This window comes from Corvus cornix, chromosome 5 (assembly GCF_000738735.6).
Source record: "Corvus cornix cornix isolate S_Up_H32 chromosome 5, ASM73873v5, whole genome shotgun sequence".
In the NCBI taxonomy this organism is placed as follows: domain Eukaryota; kingdom Metazoa; phylum Chordata; class Aves; order Passeriformes; family Corvidae; genus Corvus; species Corvus cornix.
Genome location: NC_046335.1, coordinates 23809714 through 23830728, shown reverse-complemented (window position 1 = coordinate 23830728; position 21015 = coordinate 23809714). Strand labels below are relative to the sequence as shown.

At 39.5% G+C, this 21015-nt stretch overlaps 2 protein-coding genes across 2 annotated transcripts; one reads left to right on the top strand and one right to left on the bottom strand.

Annotated features, from left to right (window-relative positions):
- Positions 1 to 1362: 1362 nt before the first annotated feature.
- Positions 1363 to 7047, bottom strand: TRAPPC6B (trafficking protein particle complex subunit 6B). The gene is made up of 6 exons (XM_039552568.1): positions 6346 to 7047; positions 6196 to 6263; positions 5017 to 5134; positions 3463 to 3546; positions 2326 to 2419; positions 1363 to 1545 (listed from the first exon to the last, which is right to left on the bottom strand). The coding sequence occupies exons 1-6, from the start codon at positions 6424 to 6426 to the stop codon at positions 1514 to 1516; spliced, it is 477 nt and encodes a 158-aa protein (XP_039408502.1). The 5' UTR covers positions 6427 to 7047; the 3' UTR covers positions 1363 to 1513.
- A 278-nt stretch (positions 7048 to 7325) lies between these two features.
- Positions 7326 to 17415, top strand: PNN (pinin, desmosome associated protein). The gene is made up of 9 exons (XM_039552912.1): positions 7326 to 7495; positions 7788 to 7859; positions 8531 to 8599; positions 9734 to 9806; positions 9890 to 9984; positions 11934 to 12015; positions 13637 to 13792; positions 13875 to 14013; positions 15027 to 17415. Exons 1-9 carry the CDS (start codon positions 7383 to 7385, stop codon positions 16310 to 16312), a joined length of 2085 nt encoding a protein of 694 aa, XP_039408846.1. The 5' UTR covers positions 7326 to 7382; the 3' UTR covers positions 16313 to 17415.
- The last annotated feature ends 3600 nt before the right edge of the window (positions 17416 to 21015 follow it).

The window sequence follows — 21015 nt, the reverse complement described above, 5'->3', positions numbered from 1 at the left end:
TATATAGGTGAATAACCACCATCCTCCTCTGAATTGTCAGGGTAAGAACCCGGGGTTTTCAATCAAACTGCAAATCCCCACTGAGTACCATACTACTGTAGTTACTTTTACCTCTGCTAGTTCTGTAAAAAGCTGGACAGCATTTGGCTGGTTCAAATTTTGCTCTACATGTTTCCAAGAACTGTTAAATTATTCAGCTACAGCTAATCTGAACTAGCATTCACAGTACCTGAAAAGATAAGAACTTAGTCACACCTTAAGATCAAGCATAATAAAACCCTGGTTATCATATTCATAATCTCTAGCTAGACAGCTTGTGACAGCTTTCTAGAAAAGGCTTGAGCCACGATAAGCTTCAGATTTTTCCTAGAACTTTGGAGAACAGTTTCCACTGTTCTTGCCCACCATGCAACTGTACAACATACACTTCTCCAATCATAGAAGGTAAATTTATATCAAAGGTGCTATTTTAACAAACCAGCTTTTCTAATTTTTCAGCCCATTATTTACTGGTCTCAAAAACAGAAACCCAATCTACCACAAGGCATTCTCACACTTCTGAATAAACACTGTAAGTTTCTATTATGATGCATTTGAAGACAAGTAAAAGGCCTGAACCTGCCAACAAAAAAGTCTTATGGCAAAACTTATTAGAAGTTTTAACAAGATGCTTTCATGCTTACCTAAAGCAAGATATGTATTGTTATGCAAATCTTGTAACGAGTAGTATCTAGCAAATCCCAGTGTCCTGAGGAGATTCTTTATAGCTTCTTTGAGGCCTAACGATCTTCCTGCACACACTCATTACAGAAGTGAACCGTAGCTAGCAATTAAAAACAACTACATTAATATTGAGTTTATGCACAACATGGTAGAACAAGCTTCCTTCTTTGGCCAGTATAGACAACCTCAGGCATAAAATCATTCTGACACAAGGAACAGCAGCTAATTTTAGGGACATAGGAGAAACTGTCAAACTATGTAAAAACAAGTTCTCTTGTACTGCCCCAGACTACATTCCTACAAAGATCTCCACCGAACATCTTTAATGAATGCTGTTGGCTCACGTGCTAATGGCTCCATCAAAGAAACACAAAAGCAGTCGCTTCCTCCCAGTTCACAGTGAATGGGGAAAGGTAGAAGGTGGCCATTCATTTTGGGCAACACAACACAACACACATTAGTTTCTTATTCAAATTTAGTCTTGGTCAGGATTTTTCTCTGTTCTCAAACTCCACCTCTGGTCTTCCAGGCTCTCTTGGTAATTGAAATGTTTAGCTGAAAACTTACAGAGCACACAGTTTTTACCATGTGGACATTATTACTTTGGTATAGAATAAAATTCATACCAAGACACAAGCATAGTGTTAAGTTATTTTGATGAGCATTTATTATATATTTTGGAATTGTGCTGCACACTGCTATAATTTACATGTTATATACAAGACTGAGGCAAGATACTGAATCCACACACAAAGGCTTTTTGAAGTAGATACCCAGATTCGAATGTGCTCTACATCTTCTGTATCATCACCTGAAATTTACCTGCAAGAAAAGCAGCGTAAGATCACATTATTACCATTAGAGTTATTTCTCCAAGTAATTATTCTCTTGTAATAATTTTTTTCAAATAAATGGTAAGGAACATTTCAATCTTATGGTTTAATTGTAAGCCACTGAGCCATTATTTAAATTTAGCATTTAAATTTTAACTCCACACTGAACAGGTTTTCTCTTTTTTTTTGGTAAGTTAACCACGTCCCAGGTCACAGAAGTTTTTTCAGCTAAACATAAAATTTGTGCAGTCTGTGGAAAATTTTTAATTGAGCAGCTTAGGTAGTTACAATGGTCTTCACTTACTAACATTTTTAATGACTCCTATAGAGAGAGATCTTCACTTGTGCAAATAACCTTCTGGACACACATCCTTATGCATTTGATGCTTCCAAATGTAAGTACAACTTTTTTGTTTTGCTTTCCACTCAACATCATGGAGGCTTATCCTCTGTCAGCATTTTCTAAATACTAAAGGATTTAGTGGCAAGCCATATCCTGAAGTTCACATGGACTCAGCTCTGAACTTGATTATCTGCTTAGTTAGCAGGTAATACAAATTATACACCTAAACCAGTAATGCATGTCCAGCATAAATGTGTGATTATTTTTACTTAACCTAAATCCTTTTAAAAGTGAAAGTCTAAAAGTTCAAACAAATCCCACCTTGAAAAATGCTTATAACAACAACTCAGTCAGGAAAGTTACCAAGTGAGCTAATAATTGAATATTCCAAGTATTCATTACTTATTATATACATATTATACTTACATGCAGGCATTGATGAAACTTCAGCTGTTACAATACTCTTTATTCCCAGATTTGATAGCCCTCCTCTGATTAGTCCACAGGTGAATGCTAAATACTAAATACAAAGTTGCACTTCAAAATAAGTGTCAACAGTGAAGCTTGTTGATAAAGATTAAAACTAAGTACTCAAGAACACAACTTAATACTTGGACCAGAAAACCATGGGGGTTTTGTTACCATGCTTGAGAGACTTTGTCAGGTCTCTAGTAGATGAAAGCTCCAATATTTGGTAGAGTGGAGCTTACTACAAAGATTGTTCTCATTAGAGGCACTATTTTGAGTCACTTTCTATTTCCATTAAACCTGTAGGAACTTAATATCCTTAAAACAATTATTCCCAAGACTTAGCTGAAATTAGCAACTGGTACTAAAGTCAACAAAGGAGAAACAGTCCAAGGCAGCATTCTTGCACAGGCCATCCCTTAGAATAAAAAGGCCCGCAGATATTTAAAATATGCGTTGCAAAACAGAAGGAACATTTCACCAAACACAAAAAAAAAATCCCAAGGACACTAGCCAATTGTGAGGACTAAGATCAAGAATTAAGAAACCACAAAATAGAACTGAGTCCCATTTCTTAATCCACCTGAACAAAAGTGCTCTATGATAGGTTCTGTAGAGGCACTGATTTTACTTACCTGAACTATTACCCTAACTCAGCATCTGCACTGAAAACTATTTTTAATTGGTGGACTATCTTTCTGAACATTCACATCATCTCAGAAGCTTGTTTTAGGTAACAAATAGCATCTTCCAAATGTGTTTTGGGAATTCTAAACAAAGTTTCTGAAAACACATGCTTTCCCAAGAGAAAGAATTTGTGTGACAGTGGCAAACAAGCTTTTACCGTGAAGTAATTCAAATGTAACAGCAGCAAGTCTCACAACAACCACAACCATTTTTCAAACTATAAATCAAATCCACTGTTCTGAAACAAGGTGCCTTTCTAAAAAGCACACAGGTTTTGAAGACTTATCTTTAGCTGCCCTTTTGAAGAGTTTGTATCTATTAAATTACAAAATTTAAGTTTATTATTAATAGATAAAGGTAATGCAAATCAAACTGGTAGACCCCCCCACATATGAAATAGAAGGGTACCTTTGGTGCATGTTCTAAATACTGCTTTCCTGCAGACATTTGTGTCAAGAGACGAAATTTATTGTCTTGAAGGACATAAATACCCTGTTTAAAAAAAAAATTGGGGGTTTTAGTTAAACGTGCAGTAATATAGAATCAACATTTTCTGTGAATGAATTTGACTTGTAGATAAAATATATAACGATCTCACGCTGAAAAACAAAATTTTAGATTAAGGCATATGTAATTTAAGTTTAAATTTGATTCTTTACTTACAAGAAATATCAAAAGAAAATATACGTGACTGTGAGTATACAAAAAAAACCCTAGATGATAATATGATCAGTTAACCCTAAAAAATGTTAATGCACATTTCTTCTTGGAAGAGTCCTTCTGGTGATCAGAAAAAATAGTTCCATACTAGAAAGTCTTTAGTAATATATCAAATGCATACTGATTTTTACATTCAAATCTCAATCTTCATAGGGTTTTGCAAGCCTCTATTCTGATTCTGAAATTCAGTGGGAATTATTTTTCTTAATAGCAGTACAGGCAACAACACCCAGCAGACAATCAAAGTAAAAGTCTGGCTTTTTCTACAATACAATTTTGTGCAACACTATGCATCTTAATAAATTAAGTATAAATACAGTATAGCTTTATCTACACCTGCCATTGTAATTTCCCTGCTACTGACTGTGCTACTTTGGAATTTCGTAAGCCTTGAACTTAAATTAAGGCTGTATATACAATTAAGACCTTAAGTTCAACACTGCAGCTTTCTTTGAATCAAAACCCCAGATTTCTATGGTAATTATTATTACTTGATAAACAAGTCATTGAAAAATATAAAAAAAAAAATATTTTATTTGGCATAATCCTTGTACAAATTCTCTTCTTCCTAATTTGACACAAGAAGCAAATGGCCATAAGAAAACCAAGTCATTCAATAGGAAAAAGATTTTTTGCTCTAGTACAATGGCTCCTTAAGTTATTTTGATCTGGCTTTAAGAACTGTGGCTGTTGATATAGGAAAGCACATGGATACAGCGCAATGTCACCAACAAGCAAATTTGAGAAGTTTCTCAGCTGTTTCTTAATACAAGTATTTTCAATAGAGTACAACTGTCTCAACTGCTGAAAACTCTTACTATTCTTCAAAGTAAAAAAATCATGGCAGCCATTCTATTTAGATGTTAAGACAGTAACATCACTTTTTCACCAGTTTTTTAGTAACATTTATTAGGAGATAGATTAAAAAGTTCTTGTTTAAATGTTAATTGACTGTAATCATTCCTGTCCTTTCTGTAATTCTGCAACAGTGCATATGAAATTCAAAGCATTTAGTATTTTCAAACAGGGTGGCAATAAAGACATCGCAGGCAATTACTAAATTGTATTCTAAAGCTACACGATAATATGAATATTGAAAACCACACTTTTTAAACAAAACAAATATGGAATATTTTGGGTTTCTTATCTAGTTATTCTAGACCAAGAAAAACAAAAAATGCGCTAGCAACTCAAAACTCTCACCGATCTTCTAAGTTAAATATTATTCTGCATCATCAGTACCTGGTGATTAGTCCTTAGGTTATCTATTTGTTTTTTGAATACAGTTGTCCAAAAATCTTTGCAAATGAACTTCATAATGTCTAATTCATCCTTGAACCTGGCAGTGTCTTTTGTAAACCTAAGAGATAAGTGAGAAATATATCAATAACATAACCTGACCAATTAAACAGAGAAATAATTTTTAAATGGTACCGTACAACATAATTTTTGAGGTTATTATAGAAATTAGTTTTCCAACCATCATACAGTATCATTCTAGCTTCCCTGTGCATTCATCAAGTATTTTAACTTAAGAGCAACACGGTATTATCTTAGTACCTGCAGTATGATAGCAGAATAAATTGTTTTAATTCCATGATTATTAAACACAATTGACATTCAGAAAGGTGGAAAGTGCTCCATCAGTTTTATCTTCAACAAAATATCTAAATAGAAGATAAACAAAATGCTCACGCCTATACTGCTCCTTGGAAGGAGTCCTTCAAATATGCAAAAGAGCTCTAACATAGGAACAAACATGTAGAACTTGTTCCCATTTTTCAGAAGGGATCCTTTTCTCTTGCTTATTTCAGATTTCTCTCCCTTTATCCCCCTTGAGGGTCTTTATATTTTTGCTCAAGAAAAGCATGACTTCAGAAGCTCAAGTTTCCACACGACCTCGGAACGAGGGCGCTGGAGTTGCATCGCGGGTCCCCAAAGGGCCCGAGCTGCTCAGTCGCGACGTTGCAAGGACTCAGAGCACTTCACAAAACCGAAACGGAGTAACAGCCAATCATAAAATTATGCTTAAGTAGTAAATCAGAAAGAGAATAAAGTCATAAAATGTACCAGAAGCAAGAAACATGCATAAGCCTACACAAAGCAAAATTAAAGACAATTTTAGGTATTAAAAGTAACCATACACCCTGACTCGGTTTTCATGACGGGAAGCACTAGGAAAACAACACACTCTAAAACTGTCTCGTGATACGCAAACACAAGTCGCCACAAGAATGAGATACGAAAAGAGGAGATGCCAGAACAACTGATGATAGGAGGAACGCACTCTGTCCACCCAAAGCACCACACTTTGCCCGGGCAGGTCTGCTTTACCGGCGAGGTGAAAGCCCCGAGAACGAGCAGCACCCGCCGGCTGCGGGAGCGGGACGGGGGCGCTGCCAGGGCCCGGCGGGGACTCACCTCTCGATGAGCCCCTGCCCGACGCGGAAGCCCATGCTCTCCAGCTTGGTGGTGCAGCGCCCGTTCTCCTGCAAGACATAAGGCGCCGCCGCCGCAGCGTCAGCCCCGGCCGCTGCCGGGCGGCCCCGGGGCGGCCCCGGCCCCACTCACCCCTTCGCCCTGCTCTGCGGCGCGGTACAGCCCCGCCACCATCTCGCTGTGCAGCAGCAGGAACAGCGCCTCGTCCGCCATCGCCGGGGCCGCCGCCCCTTGCGGGCGGGACGAGACACCCGCGGAAGCTCCCGGCCGAGGCGCGGCTGCTCAGCAATGCCGGTCGGGCCGGTTCTCCCCTGCCGGGGACGTGCTGGGAAAGGGGCTCGCGCGTTAAGGCTCTGCAGAGTCCGCGAAGCTGGGCGGCGCAGCCAGCCCAGCGTCCTGAGCAAGAGCCAGAGCCGGGGATCAAACGCGCCCCTCCTGCGGAGCTGCCCCGCCCACCCTACTGCTGGAGCGTATGTCACTGCCTTCAAGAGCACCCGCGCCTTCCCCTGCCCGCCGCAGGGAGCCACAGAGCGGCACCGGCTACTGCGGCGGAAGAGCGTGGTTTAAAGCCTCGCCACCGCCCCGGGCGCCATGAATAACGCGCAGTACGGAGCTTCCCTGCCACGCCGCTCCGGGCGGGATGCGAGGGCAGGACCGCCACCCCAGCCGGCGTCAAGTAACGCCCCCGCCTATTGGCTCGCCGAGCACGGCCCCCTCTGGTAGCGCAGCGGTGATTGGCCCCCGCCCGAGGCCCGAGCGTGCCGGCTCCTCGGCCCCATTGAGAGTGGGAAAGCAGGATGGGTCCCAGATGGGTGGGAACAAGCGGCTTTCTGATTAGGCTACAAGGAAATGACGTTTAAGTTCTTATTAACTCTGTGTCACGTCACTCCGGCGGCCCCTTTCATTGATTCGTCGGCAGAGCCTTCCTCTAGTTGGGCAGCCGGGATGCCAGTCTGCCTCTGGGCCCTGTGATTGGTGAGCGCTTTTGGCGATCCTCCGGGGGGCGTGCCCTTTCCTCTCGTGCCCGATGATTGGCGGTCAGAGGGGGCCGCCAGGCTGCGATTGGCTGCGCCGTCCCGGCCCGCGGCCACCGGAGTGGGCGGGGCCTGACCCCCCCGTTTCCCAGCGGTGCCTCGCGCAGGGCCCGGCCAGGCCGCGCGGCGAGCGGGATGGCGGTGGCGGTGCGCGCGCTGCAGGAGCAGCTGGAGAAAGCCAAGGAAAGCCTCAAGCACGTGGACGAGAATATCCGCAAGCTCACGGGCCGGGACCCCAATGATGTGAGGTGAGGCGGGGAGCGCCAGGCGCGCCGCTGTCCCGCGAAGGAAGGGCCGGCCGGGGGGAGGGGGCGCGCGTCGGGCCTGCAGGGCGGGCGGCGCAGAGCTGGCCGCGGGGCCCCGCGTCCCTCTGCGGGCCGTCCCCGCTCCGCTGGCGCGGCGATGGGGGAGCTCTGCCTGTGGCGGGGCGCACGGTCGCGGAGCGCGGGGCGGAAGGGCCGCGGGCATGTCGGGCCGGGCGGGCAGCAAAGCCCCGGGGGCCGGGCAGGCGCCACTAACAGCGCCTTCCGTCTCTTTCAGGCCCCCTCAAAACAGGCTGTTAGCCCTCACAGGCCCCGGTGGAGGTAGAGGGCGCGGGAGTTTATTGCTAAGGTAAGAAGGCGCAGAACGGGCAGTGAAGTTTCATCCATCCTTCTTCTGGTAGTGGTTCGTGCTATTGCGCTCGGTGTCGTGTTTCTCGTTTGCCTCCCCTGTTCGCTGCGGTGCTGTTTGAATGAGCATCAGAGCTGCCCTACAGGGCTTTGGGGGTTAAATTTAAAGTGCCTTTTCATTCTGAGTTGCAACAAGTTTAAATGGGTGGCTTTCCCCAACCTTCACAGCTGTTAGGCTGAAAATTAAGGGGTACCGTTAAAATGAAGGGAGATACTGTGTGGTGGCTGGGACCTTGTCTTTGAAATCGGTGAAGATCAGTCTCTTGGTGATTATGAAACGGGTAGGTGCTCCAGGAGGGATTTTAAAATACATGTAGATAAAACCACATCTTGAAAATAACTGCAGATGAGATCATTTGAACATAATGGGATCCTTGTTTCAGTGTAGCTACTGAGTTAAGTAAGTGCAGAAATTCAAGGTGAAATTAGTCGGCTCACAAGCAATATGTTTAAATACTTCACTGCAGTACTAACAGTAAATGGTGATAGAGCTGAGTAAAATTTATGTTTAATCATGACCATAAAGCCAAATTATAGTTCAATTGTGCAGACTTAAGGTGGGCCAGGGACTAACCTACACTTGTTCTAAGACCACAAGCGCTTTCTTTTTAGGCGTGGATTCTCAGATAGTGGAGGAGGACCCCCAGCCAAACAGAGGGATCTTGAAGGTGCATCCAGTAGGTGAGTACGAAAATTGATGCAGCAAACTTGCTTTTCCGAATGAAAATTTGTAACAGTAAACCAGTAACTGCTAATAACTGGTACCTTTCACTGTCTTCTTCGGAGATTTCATACTCAAAACTTGTTGCAAATAATTTGGGAGATAACAAATGACTGTGGTGAAATCTTCTTCATACCTTAGAGTGATATAAAGATGGTAGCAATAATAAAAAGATAATAGCAATACAAAGATACTCAGAATTTTCTGTTTTATTTGGTGTACGATCTGCTATATTACATTCTTCTTAGTAGTCACATTTGTTTGCAGTGAACACAAATTGAATTATGATTGAGATCTCCTGTTCAGTAAATGGAATACAGGCAATGTGACAATGGACTTGGGGTTTGAGCTTTCACATCTGGATGTAAATCCATCAGATGTGACTGATAATAGTGAGCTTAAGTGCTGTGGGCACTTAATGTGCAATGGTAGTTCTTGACCAAAGCAAAGCTTGCTTTGGAATTTTTGAATTAGCGGAAAATGAAGCTGGGAAACGGGAAAGTGCTGTGCCACAAAGCTGAAAATGAAGGCTGAAAATAACTTCAACTTAAATTATTTATTGTAGGATTTATTTTATTTAAATTATTTATTTTAAGTTGTTCTTTGTTAAAGCCTTCATTCATCTATGTCTCAAGTGGTAAGCCCTCTGCCTCTCTCCCATAGGTATTCAGTAGGTAACTTAAATAGCATTTCCCGTTTAAGAAATTGTACCAGCCTTTCTGTGTCAATGCATTTAAATCTGTCTAGTGAGCCTTTATACCAGTAGCCATTTTAGAGGTTCTGGAAAAGCGCAAACATTTAAAAGAAGAAATAAATTCCAAATGTATTTTAAAAAGTCAAATAGGTAGTTACACAGATTCTTCTGGTTTTATTACTCTGCAAGTTGTATTAAAATTTAAACTGTTCTGTCTCACTGGTTTTCACCAACAGTAGAGTCTGTCTATAAAATGTTATTTACCAGTTGTTGGAACAGTGGGGAGATTTTTGCTGAAAGTGTTGGTTCTTCTGACTAGATATGCTTGTATTTTTCTCATGCTGGAAGAGATTCTCTCCTAAATACATGTTCTCTCATGACCATTAACTTTGTTCCTCAGGCTGGGTGGAGAACGTCGGACAAGAAGAGAATCACGCCAAGAAAGCGACGCAGAGGATGATGATATTAAAAAGGTAACGTATAGTAGATGGAGCTGTGCAAGATGCAGCCTACCTGCAACATGACGAACAAAGTAGTTTGTTTTTCTTTGTTGTAGCCGGCGTTGCCATCTTCTGTTGTTGCTACCTCCAAAGAGCGAACACGTCGAGACCTTATACAAGACCAAAATATGGATGAGAAAGGAAAACAAAGGTATGCAGAAATCTCTTTTACACTAATGTGATACTTTGGAGTTCTACCATAGGAAGTAGCTTTAGATTTAAAAAGTATTGCACACAGATTGTTGTGTATTAAAGATTATGTTGAAAGTTATCATAATGGTATAAAATTTAATTTAAAAAATACTCTCTCAAAATACTTCACAAGCAGCAACATGTGCATTGTTCTCTTCACATAACTGACAGGGATTCTACCTCTCAGGCCGCCTACAGGAACAGGTTTGCTAGTGCTGTTTTAACATCTTTGCCGTAAGACAGAAATATCTGTAGCTTCATTGGTAGCTTAGTGTCTTGGATTATTACAGCTGTCTTGGCTCATCATTTCTTTTGTTGGTTGAAGGAGGGGTTTGGGTATGGTTCCTCACTCCCTCTGCCTCTTTTTTTAAGCACAATAGTTCCATCGTGTTTCTTTTCTCTTACTACTTTGACTTCATGTTGTGTGTACAGCCTTACCTTCATTTTGCCTGCTGCTTTTTAGATTCCTCCCATGTATATCTCCTTTTTCCTGTACTTTTATTTGTCTCAGGGGTCGCTCATTAAAATTCTAGCTGAAATGCAGCTCTATTGGTAAGAGGTGTTGGAAAATCGAATTTGCAACTGTGTTTGACCTCTTGGACTCCATTCACTTCAGACTGCAAGTCACCTGGTGCAATAATAATTATACCTCAAATAAACAGAAGATTGAGAACTGGAATAAGGAACTATAGAAAGCTTCTCTTATAAGTCCCCACAGATCAACTGGCACAGAAAACTGGCACTTTGCTTGCTTCTTTTAGTTATAACCCCACTTACAGTCTGCTCTTGCTTCCATTCCTAGGTTCTAATTGCTTCCCTCACAAGGAGACTTCCAGAATTCTTAATGAACTTCATAGAGCTTCAGGCACTAAACATTTGTTCCTTCAGGATTGTAGTTTTACTGCTTTTTGGTTCAGTAGTCTCTAGGGAGATGAGAAAACCAGTATTTGTCTCTGTGACCTGTGGTGGAAGGAGGTTCTTTAAGAGGACAACATCCACTGAACTGATTTTGCTCAGTGTCTTCTGGGATGTCATTTGTACACAAGTGCACTTTCAGTGATCTCTGGCTTTCAAAATTTTTTGTGTTCCTGTTTCTAGTATTTAATATACTTTTATCTTTCCATGTGAGGTTTGTGCCACTGTCATAGAGTAGTACTTTGGGAAGACAGTAGCATTTCCTTTCTCTCTTAATCCAGTAAAAGTTCAAGGCTAATAAGAGAGTCTGCCTCTTGTTGTAAAGACTTAATTTGGGATTGAATGAAAAGGAAGAAAAGGTGAAAGTCAAGAAACTAGTTCTTGCTCAGAAGAAGGGAATTTATTGAAGAATTTTACTTACTTTTCTCAAAACAACACCTAATTGGATGAGAGTAGTTCTGGTTTCATCCCACAGTGCAGTGTCCCATTGTTGGGCAACCGTGATAGATAAGCTTTCACTCCCCTGTGGCTCCATTTCTCCTTAATAGTCTAAGCAGATTGTGGAGAGGGAAGTGTATGCTTTTCAGAAAACCCAGTTTGCTGCCTTACTGATAGCTCACACTGTATTTACTTGGCTTTTTTCTTCAGTACTCTCTGCTTTAAGATTTTTTAAAGTATTCCTTAGTGTTACTATTTCCAGATGAGAAATGTGCAGGCTTCCAGTTTTGCCAGTGCTAGCTGTTCCGTGTTATGGATAAGAGCTGTGTCTTACTTGTAAGCAAAATGATATGTCACTGTAAATTATATCCTGGACTGTTGGCACAGTCAGTATGTCTTCTATTGCTAATGGCCTTGGATATTACTGAGCCTTTAAAAATAAGGTGGAATGCTCACTACAACGGTGGAAGGTTTCTCTGATTGTTTATGCAAATAAAAAACTTAGTAGTTGAATTGAATCTCAAATTTCTTTTTGTTGTATTATTTTTTTTCCAGGAATCGACGTATATTTGGCTTGTTGATGGGCACTCTTCAGAAATTTAAACAGGAGTCCACAGTTGCTATTGCTACTGAGAGGGTACTTATTTTAAATTCTATGAGATTGTAAATAATAAAGCAAAATTGTGTGGTTAAGCTGTTTCAAGTAAGAATGAAAATTCCCTACAGTGTAAGTTGTAGATGCAGCAGATTGGTGAGAGTGCATGTAGGTTTTTGTTTATCTCAGTGCAGGGGAATGAGGGTGGGAGGCAAGAAAGGAGTTCTTACAGTGACTTTGTAACATTATTTCTGATCTTTGTAGAAGCAAAAAGGCAATGTTAAACGGAATTTAATCAGGTAACTATTTAAGAGGTCACAGGCTATTTCTGGAAATAATAGTGATGCAGTATTGTTGAAGCAGTGCCTATCCTGGTGATGTTCCAGATGTTTAAATTATAACCAAATATACAGAAATCTATGGTTGGTTATGCTATCTGTCTAAAAATGCCTTTCCCCTTGCAGTACAGATAACCAGAATTTCTGATTTTAATAAATGAGTGTGTGACTGTACTGAAGCAAAGTCTTTGCATAGCTTAGTAGTGATTACTTAAAAAAACTTGTATATGGGATGGTGGTAACTTTATTCCTAGTATACCCTTTTCATTTGTGAAGGCTACGGTATTTGTTTACTGTTGCTCTAAATGGGTTATTTAGTTAATACTAATAACCTTTAGATTAAAAACAGTGTTTGAAAGTTGTAATTTCAGCCTTCCAGTTGAAGCAGATAGAAATATTTAAAGCCTTTCTGTATAGTGTCAACAGAGCTGACTCACAGTGCTGGTATTGATTACTTTCAGATTCAGTATTTGAGTGGTTTAGCCAACTTGTCATGCAGTACATAAGACCAAAGTTCACTTTTGCCTGCTTGCTTTAGAACAAAAAACTATTTATCAGGATGGTCTAGAAACATGGAGTCCCTGGCTAATTTATAGTAGTATGTGTTTGCACAAAGAGACTTTGAGGAGTTACTGTCCTTGCAAAATTGTTCTGAGAATCCATATAGAGATTTCCTTCTTCATACATATAAACTTGCTATAAATCAAAGTAGGGGCCTGAGGAGTTTTACGACACAGCCATTTTGTTGTCCTGGCAGTAAATTCTATTTTTTTATTGACAACTGTTGTACAATCTGAGCACATGGCAGTCTAGGACATAAAAACAGGGCATTCCTGGATTGTAGTAATATATCTAATTAGCAATTAATATACTGGAAGTATTCACAATCTAATTTTTGTTGGTACAAACACCAGTCAGCAGTCCTTCATTTGTTTCTGGAGGAGTTGACTTTTTTCTCTCTCAAGTGAGAAATTTACCTGATTTCCCTAATACCTCAAATATATTTCTTTTATTTTTCTGCCGTTGGGGAAAAAAACTTAACTTGTTAAAGCTTATACTGAAAATTTAAATCCAGACTGGAAGATAGTAAAGCAGACAGAAATTTCACAGGGCCTCATAACTATATAGTTAAACTAACAAAAAATTAGGTGCCAGCAAGCAATGACACTCTTTTCTTCCATTACCTGTAGTTTAGGAGGTATTTCCTAATGTGTTTTTAGGAATGCCTTTAATGGTGTAAATAATTCAAAATTTTTAAGTGGATTGAAGTAGAACACTTTCTCTTGATGTAGAAAAAAATTAAGATGCTACTTCATTTATTTTAGCAAAAGAGACGACAAGAAATTGAACAAAAACTTGAAGTGCAGGCAGAGGAGGAGAGAAAGCAAGTTGAAAACGAGAGGCGAGAACTGTTTGAAGAAAGACGTGCTAAACAGACAGAGCTGCGGTTATTGGAGCAAAAGGTTGAGCTTGCTCAGTTGGTGAGTTTTTGTTTTGTTCTTGATCTTTCTCATGTTTAAACTATTCTTGTGTATCTCAGGGTTATTTTCTTTCATTTCTCAGCAAGAAGAATGGAATGAACATAATGCTAAAATAATTAAATACATAAGAACAAAGACAAAACCTCATTTATTCTACATACCTGGCAGAATGTGTCCTGCTACGCAGAAGCTGATGGAAGAGTCACAGAAAAAGATGAATGGTAAGTGGTCTTTGTGATACAGAGGCCCTTGTTCTTGCCTCCCTTTGTTTGGTGTACAAATTTCTTTTAAGTCGCTGCTTAAATACATGAATTTCATGCTTAGGACGAACTATATTCTTACATGGGTGTTAATCATAAGTGGACGTTACTCTTTCAGTGACTTGTTTTTATATTGAATGAGATTTGATTCTCTCACAAGAAGTCAAAAGATATGTATGCATAATTTCAGAGCTATGTGTTTAAAACAGTCCTTTATATTATTTAGTACCCAAATGTATCCAAGTGCAGCAACTTATTTGAAGGGGCAGATTCTGTGAAGACCCAAGGAAATGCAGGTGTTTACAAAGCATTTGAGAAATATTTTCTTAAGCATAGCATTAGAACTTTATGATGATTTTTTTACCTCAATGTGTGTTCATTTCTGTTTCACAGGATGACTATATTTTTCTTTTGGAAAACAATTTAAAATACTCCGATTGATGGTAGTCTTACTGTTCTTTTTTTATTAAACTAAGAATGTATTGGTTTGTTTTTTTTCTTAGGAGCTTTTCTTCATTTTGTGGGGTTGGGGGATAAGAGAAGGTAGCTCACCTGTCTGGATAGCCTACAGTAATTAAGCTTTTTTAATACCTAACCAGCTTTTTGCTTATTTTTACTGTCTTTTGTTTACCTTAGGAAGTATAACCTTAATAGATAAATACCAGGAAATGAAGGTATTACTTTGATACACTGTTGGTTGGTTTGATTTTAATGAAGTCAAAAACTTTTTGTTAGCTTAGATTTAGGGCTTTACTGTTCTAATACTCAGCTGAGCTTACTCTCCCCTTTGCTTTTTCTTATGGTAACTAGCAGTCTTTTTCATTATGCATGAATGGCTTGCTACTTCAGAAAGACTAAGGATGCAGTGTTTATAAGTTGAACAATTGGATAATTTACTAGCTCGTAGTTAAAGGGTAAATAGACTTCAGTGTCTGTAGATTATCTTAACTATTATTTATGCATTTATTCCCTAGCGCTCTTTGAAAGCAGGAGAAATGAATTTGCAGAGCAGATTAACAAAATGGAGGCCAGGCCCAGAAGACAATCTGTGAAGGAAAAAGAACATCAGGAGGTGCAGAATGAAGAAAAGAAGGAAGAACAGAACAAGGAGCAGGAAGAGGGTAAGGTGGATCAGCAGGTGGAAGAGATGGAGACAGGTAATCAGCACAATGATGTAGAAATGGAGGAGGTAGGGGAGGAAAAGGGAAAAATAGGTTCAGGTTCAGGGCATAGTGATGCAGAAAAAGAACAGGAAGAGGATGAACAGAAACATGATGTGGAGATGAAAGTAGAAGAGCCTACTGAGGTGAGGGAGAACGACAAGCAACAGGATGGTCAGCATGAGGAGGTCACAGTTGTAAAAGAAGAAAGTGAAAATGTTCAGCCCGTGGATAATGAGCAGGATGTGGCTGAAATGAATGAGGCAGGTAGTGTAGAACGTATAGAAAATGAAAATGGCAGAGAAATAGAACCAGAAACAGAGTGTGATGTTCAGCCAGAAAAAGTGTGTAATGTTCCTTCTCCCAAGAAGGAGAAAGGTATCAAAATAGAAAATAAAGCTGAACTTGAAGAAACACAGGAGAAAACACCTGAAGCTCAGACAGAATCTGTGGCTGAGGCTCTATCTCAGCCACTATCTGTGCCACTAGCCCAGTCACCTCAGTTGTCTCAGTCCACTCAGGATACAGAGCCCCAGGCAGACAAGGATGAAAATGCAGCGCTATCTGTAAAGGTGGTTGAAACCCAGGCAGAGCAGAATCAGACACCAAGTGCAGAAAGCAAGAGTAAGACTAGGAGTAGAAGCAGGGGTAGGGCAGGAAACAAAACTGGTCATAACCGTAGCAGCAGCAGTAGTAGCAGTAGTACTTCAAGCAGTACTACCAGTGCAAGTAGTTCCAGTACTGGCAGCAGTACCAGTCGGAGCAGTTCCACCAGCAGCAGCACTACAAGTGGAAGTACCAGCAGGGACAGTAGCAGCAGTAGCTCTAGCAGTAGTGAAAGTAGAAGTCGAAGCCGAGGAAGAGGACATAACAGAGATAGAAAACGCAGAAGGAGCACAGACAGGAAGCGAAGGGATGCTTCAGGAGTAGACAGAAGTCACAAGTCCTCAAAAGGTGGTAGCAGAGATACCAAAAGCTCAAAGGATAAAAGTTTGAGGTCTGACAGAAAGAGATCTATATCAGAAAGTAGTCGGTCAGGCAAGAGAACTTCACGGAGTGAAAGAGACCGTAAATCAGACAGGAAAGACAAAAGGCGTTAACAGAAGAGACCAAGCTTCCTTAGCCTAATCTTTGCAGCAGAAGATTATTTGAGTGAAAGGATTCCTTGTAAGGAGGAAGAGAAGGCTGCCTTAAGAATTGCATGCTGTAAAAAATCTTTTGGAAAAATGCAGACTGTTTACCAGGCATTCTTGTACTTTTTACATAATTTTGTAAAAGGTTACTTACCAAAATTATGTGAAGTTCCTGAAAATGTAAAAATAAAAGATTAACACTCCTTTGCATCTTTTTTTTAAATATCCTGTACTCATTAAGATCCTCTGTATATTTTAATAGGTAAACCTTTAAAGTAGATGTGATCATTTCTTCTGTATCATACACTTTTTTTTTGTAGAAATAAATGTGCATTTTAAATAAATTGTTTGAGATGTCCTGTTGACAATTAAATTCCCCTTTTTAGATTATATGTAGGAAGGCAGTATTACGGGAAATATAAAATTTTGCCTTTCCCCTCTATTCCTTGCAAGAATGGGAATTTTAAGACCTAGTAAAGCAAGTAATCTCTCCAGTGCTGGGTAGGAAGGGAAAGTAATTGATTTGAATCTATACTTTTTGTTTTCTTCTGTAACCGCAAGCTCTTAGTCAATTCTGTCTATCTTCCAGTTTTATAAAAATTTCCTATCCATAGGCAGGCAGTGATAAAATGGGAATGTTAACACTGGCCAAGATAGCTCAATCAGTCTGGAAAACCACTCTTACCTGCTTTCTGCAGATGCTTTGGTAGTATTTACATCTATGTTCTAGATATAGTTAATCTGTTCAATGATGATCCTTGTTTTGGTGGCCAGTGGAAGTGGCCAGTGGCTTGCTTCTCAACCAGGATTTTTATTTTAGTTGCAGACTAATCTTTGATCCCTTCATACCACCAGGAATAATTACATTGCAGTGTTGGAGTTACCTGGGACTACCTAATACTAATGTTGTATGTGTGCAAGAATGCTTTCTGAATGTATTTAATAAAACTTAAGGTGGTATAGTGTTATCTATGAAGGTGAATACTGTTTTTATATAATTTTGTATGGAAAACAGTAACATCTGTTGCTTTGTTCTGTACATGTGCAAATAAATGTGGCTTTGTAGATTACTCTCGATGCCTATGATCTTTTCTATTAACAGGTGTATTACCCTAGTCTTTCTCCATTTAAAGTATGAATTGCAATTGCAGGTGGCTGTACCTTACAAGCTCTGTATCCAAAATTATTCTTAAGGGCCTTAATTGTCAATTAACTGAGTATGAAACTATAGTGCTGTAATCCATGCTGTCTTGACAGGAAGAGGAGTCTGTTATGTGATGTGCCAAATCACAGACCAGGAAATCCTAGAAAGATTTCAGTATGGAAGGACACGTAAGCTTGGTTTAGTGTATGAAATGCCATATGCACCCCATTTTTCTGGAACATAGTTGCCAAGTTCTAGCTTGGAGTGTGTCAGTTTTCATCTGAACTCAAGAGTAGTGACAGATTTATGTGTTCTGAAATGCTGAATGTCATGACTTCAAGAAATGTGTCTAGTAGGGGATAGAGTGCAGCACAAATAGACAGTGGGAAACGCAGGCTCCCCCTTTCTCAAGGAGTTCAGGTTCTTAAGTCCATTTGCTACTTCAATATCCTATCTGCCCCTGCCTCTACAACGGAGTAATTTTTATTCTTGTCAGGAGTTTCCAACAATGTTTCCTTCCCTTCAGAGAACATGGTTTAATGTGCCGTCTTTTTTGAAGGACAAACGAAAGTTCAAATGCCTTATTGAAGATGTTAAACAATGTTTTAAAAATAACCTCTAATACTGAATAACTGAGTAAATGTTACTGGTTTACACGTTTTGAGTAATTTCAGGTTTCAAAGTGCCTTTGGAAGCCATTTTAGTTTTATCAATTAAATGTTGAGTAGTTCTAATGTTTCTTATTTTGAGCTTGTGTGATTCACTGCTGCAGTGCATTTACTGCACAGGTTTAAATGGCTGATAGTGGAGTCAGTGTGCAAAGCTTCTGACCACTTTCAGAGCAGCATGTTAACAGGGTTTATGAAAACAACAGGATGGTGGGTCCTGGTAGCTGAACCAGGGACTGGATCGATTACGTTGTTTCAGATTATATTCCCGGCAGCAAGGTATTTTTTACTGTTAAAATACAGGGGCTTTGTTGCTGAATACAAAGCTGGTGATGTAATTGATAGTTTAATGTTTGTTAGAAGCAACTTACTGCCATGGTTAAGCAGTGCCATTAATTGTTAGCATTCCTAGATCTAAGCAGCAGTGTATCTGCTATAAACATCAGTGTGTGATAACTTTGTAAGACTGAGGTTTTCAAAAAGCTAGATATTCCAACCAATATTCCTCTACAGAAATACTGCAAGACAGTAGTGTACTATTAGCACCATAAAGCAGTAGTGTTTTTAGTAATTGTTACATTTTCCTTCAAAATTTCCTCCTCTTATCCTGAAACAGTATCAGACCTGTGGATAGGAATGAGACCATGAAAATAGCTGACAACTTCAAGACTAAATTTGATGGAACAGTTTGTATTTTCTGAGCATTTAGTGCAGATAGCGTAGGAGTAGGAAATGATTGAAACATTTTCTTTTGTCCCTTCCCCACAATGGTGAGTGGGGATCAAAGGAGGAATGCCTTGTTCTCTTTTCACTCAAGTAAAGTGGACAAAGGAATGATAGTTTTTCCCTTTTTCCGAGAATGAAGTAGAGATGCTTTATGTGACTAGGGAACAATACCATGTATAGTCTATGCCTGTCTTTTGAAGTGTTTCCATCACATGGTCCCTTCTAGCTTTAAGTATAATTTAAGAAAGCAGAAACCTGAACATAATTTTTCTGCAGGCAGTAGGTATTGGAGAACTGAACACCCTCCTCCAGCAAAGTTAATTTCAAAACCAGTAAATTTACAAATAGATTTCTGGGACATCTTTTATTTCTCTGGAAAGTAATGGTCTTGTGGTTAGGTCCCAGATATAAGATTTGGGTTCAGCTGCTGATTTTATAGTAATTACTGTGTTACAACAGGGTAAACATACTCATTTAATGTATGTCCAGGATCTTTAAAATGAGTTTGCCTAGTCAAAGAAGAATTTCTCTGAGACTGTGTATTTGTGATGGGTTCAAATGCTGCAGCAGTGCTGCATTAGTAACATAGAGACATCTGTGTTATGGAGGATATAGTTTTGCTATTTCAGTCTTGGGGGTTTTTTCTCCTGGTTCAGGCAGTTGTTATTAGGTAAGAGTGTTCTATTATATGGCAAAATGTGAGGTCTACAAAGCTTGTAAATGTATCCTCAAGATGCAAAGTAATAAAAGTCACAACTTCATGATTTTTTAGAAATGCACTGTCGGTTGTCATGTTTGTAACTGTTCTTGTAATAGAGAAGCAATAGTGGCTTTTTCTTGCTACTTGTTATCCTGGTTGAAAAAGCTGGTTTACCTCTGGGTGATGAATGACTGTTCCCTGCTTCGATTTGTCTAACTGGAAGAGGAAATTAGTGTTACTTTTCTTCCTTTGACTTATTTCTTAAAAGATGCTTGTTTTTGACATGCATGACATTTGATTCAGTGTAAAAGCTGATCTGTATTTTCATCCAAACATCCAAAGTCAAGAGAACTGTATTGTTAAAAGTGCTTTTGTCAGGGACTATATTCTTCCACATATTGTGCAATATTCTACACTGTAAAACTCTACGTTCTGTGTGGTGCCCTTTGGTGCTTTCAAAAGAGTATGGCCAAAACTGTTCTGTTCTTGCTATGAAATAGATATGAGGAGAACTTTTACCAATTTCTGATTTGCTTTGATCTTTGTTATTAATGCAGATACTGAATGGTCTAGGAAATGCAACATCTTCACTTCTACAAAGCCATGTCTTAAAAGAGCCATCCAGTGTGCCATGCTACTCAGATTATTTCAATTACTACTCAATTAATTCAATTAATTCTGATCCTTCTTTGAATTCTAGTATGCTTTAAGAGATGTCTGCCTTTCTACTTCAGTAGTCACAGTTACTAAGGTGTCATTCAAATAAAAATAGCTTCATTCTAATGAAAGTTACTGGAAATAGATCTTTTTCATTATTGTTTGTCTTTGTAGTAGTCACATTCATTGCTTCAGTTCTGCAGAACAGAAATTAACTGAAGTCTCACTCTATCTGCTATAAAGCTCTCAACTTTGTCCTTTGGAATCTAGCTATAATAAACTCCATGAATCTTTGACTTCAGTTCAAAGGTGATTAGAAGTTATGCTTGTATAGCATATGCTATGTATAGGATTTGCACCCAAAGGAAAAGAGTATTTGGTATGAATATGATTTATTATTGAAGTTACTGGAGGAACAAATAACATAGAACAGAGATCAGAGCAGTGTTTGTCAGCACTTAAGCCTTGAAGAATGCTTGTTGAGACTAAGCAACACAATGAGCAGTGCCCAGAATAACTTGAAAATTTCAAATGCAGTTTCAACTGAGTAACTGAGATATTTATTTTACCCACATGTAAAGACTTGGACTGTTTGGTATCTATATGAAACTGAAGTCAGAGCCATTTTCAGAGCTATTTTCAGAAATACAAGTAATAATGTACAGACCTCAAGATGTGGGTCTGATTGTTCTCCCCCACAAACCTACATAAGTACATAAACTTAGATGTCAGAATAGCTCACTTTTTCATTTTTAGGTGAATGGGCTCCATATTG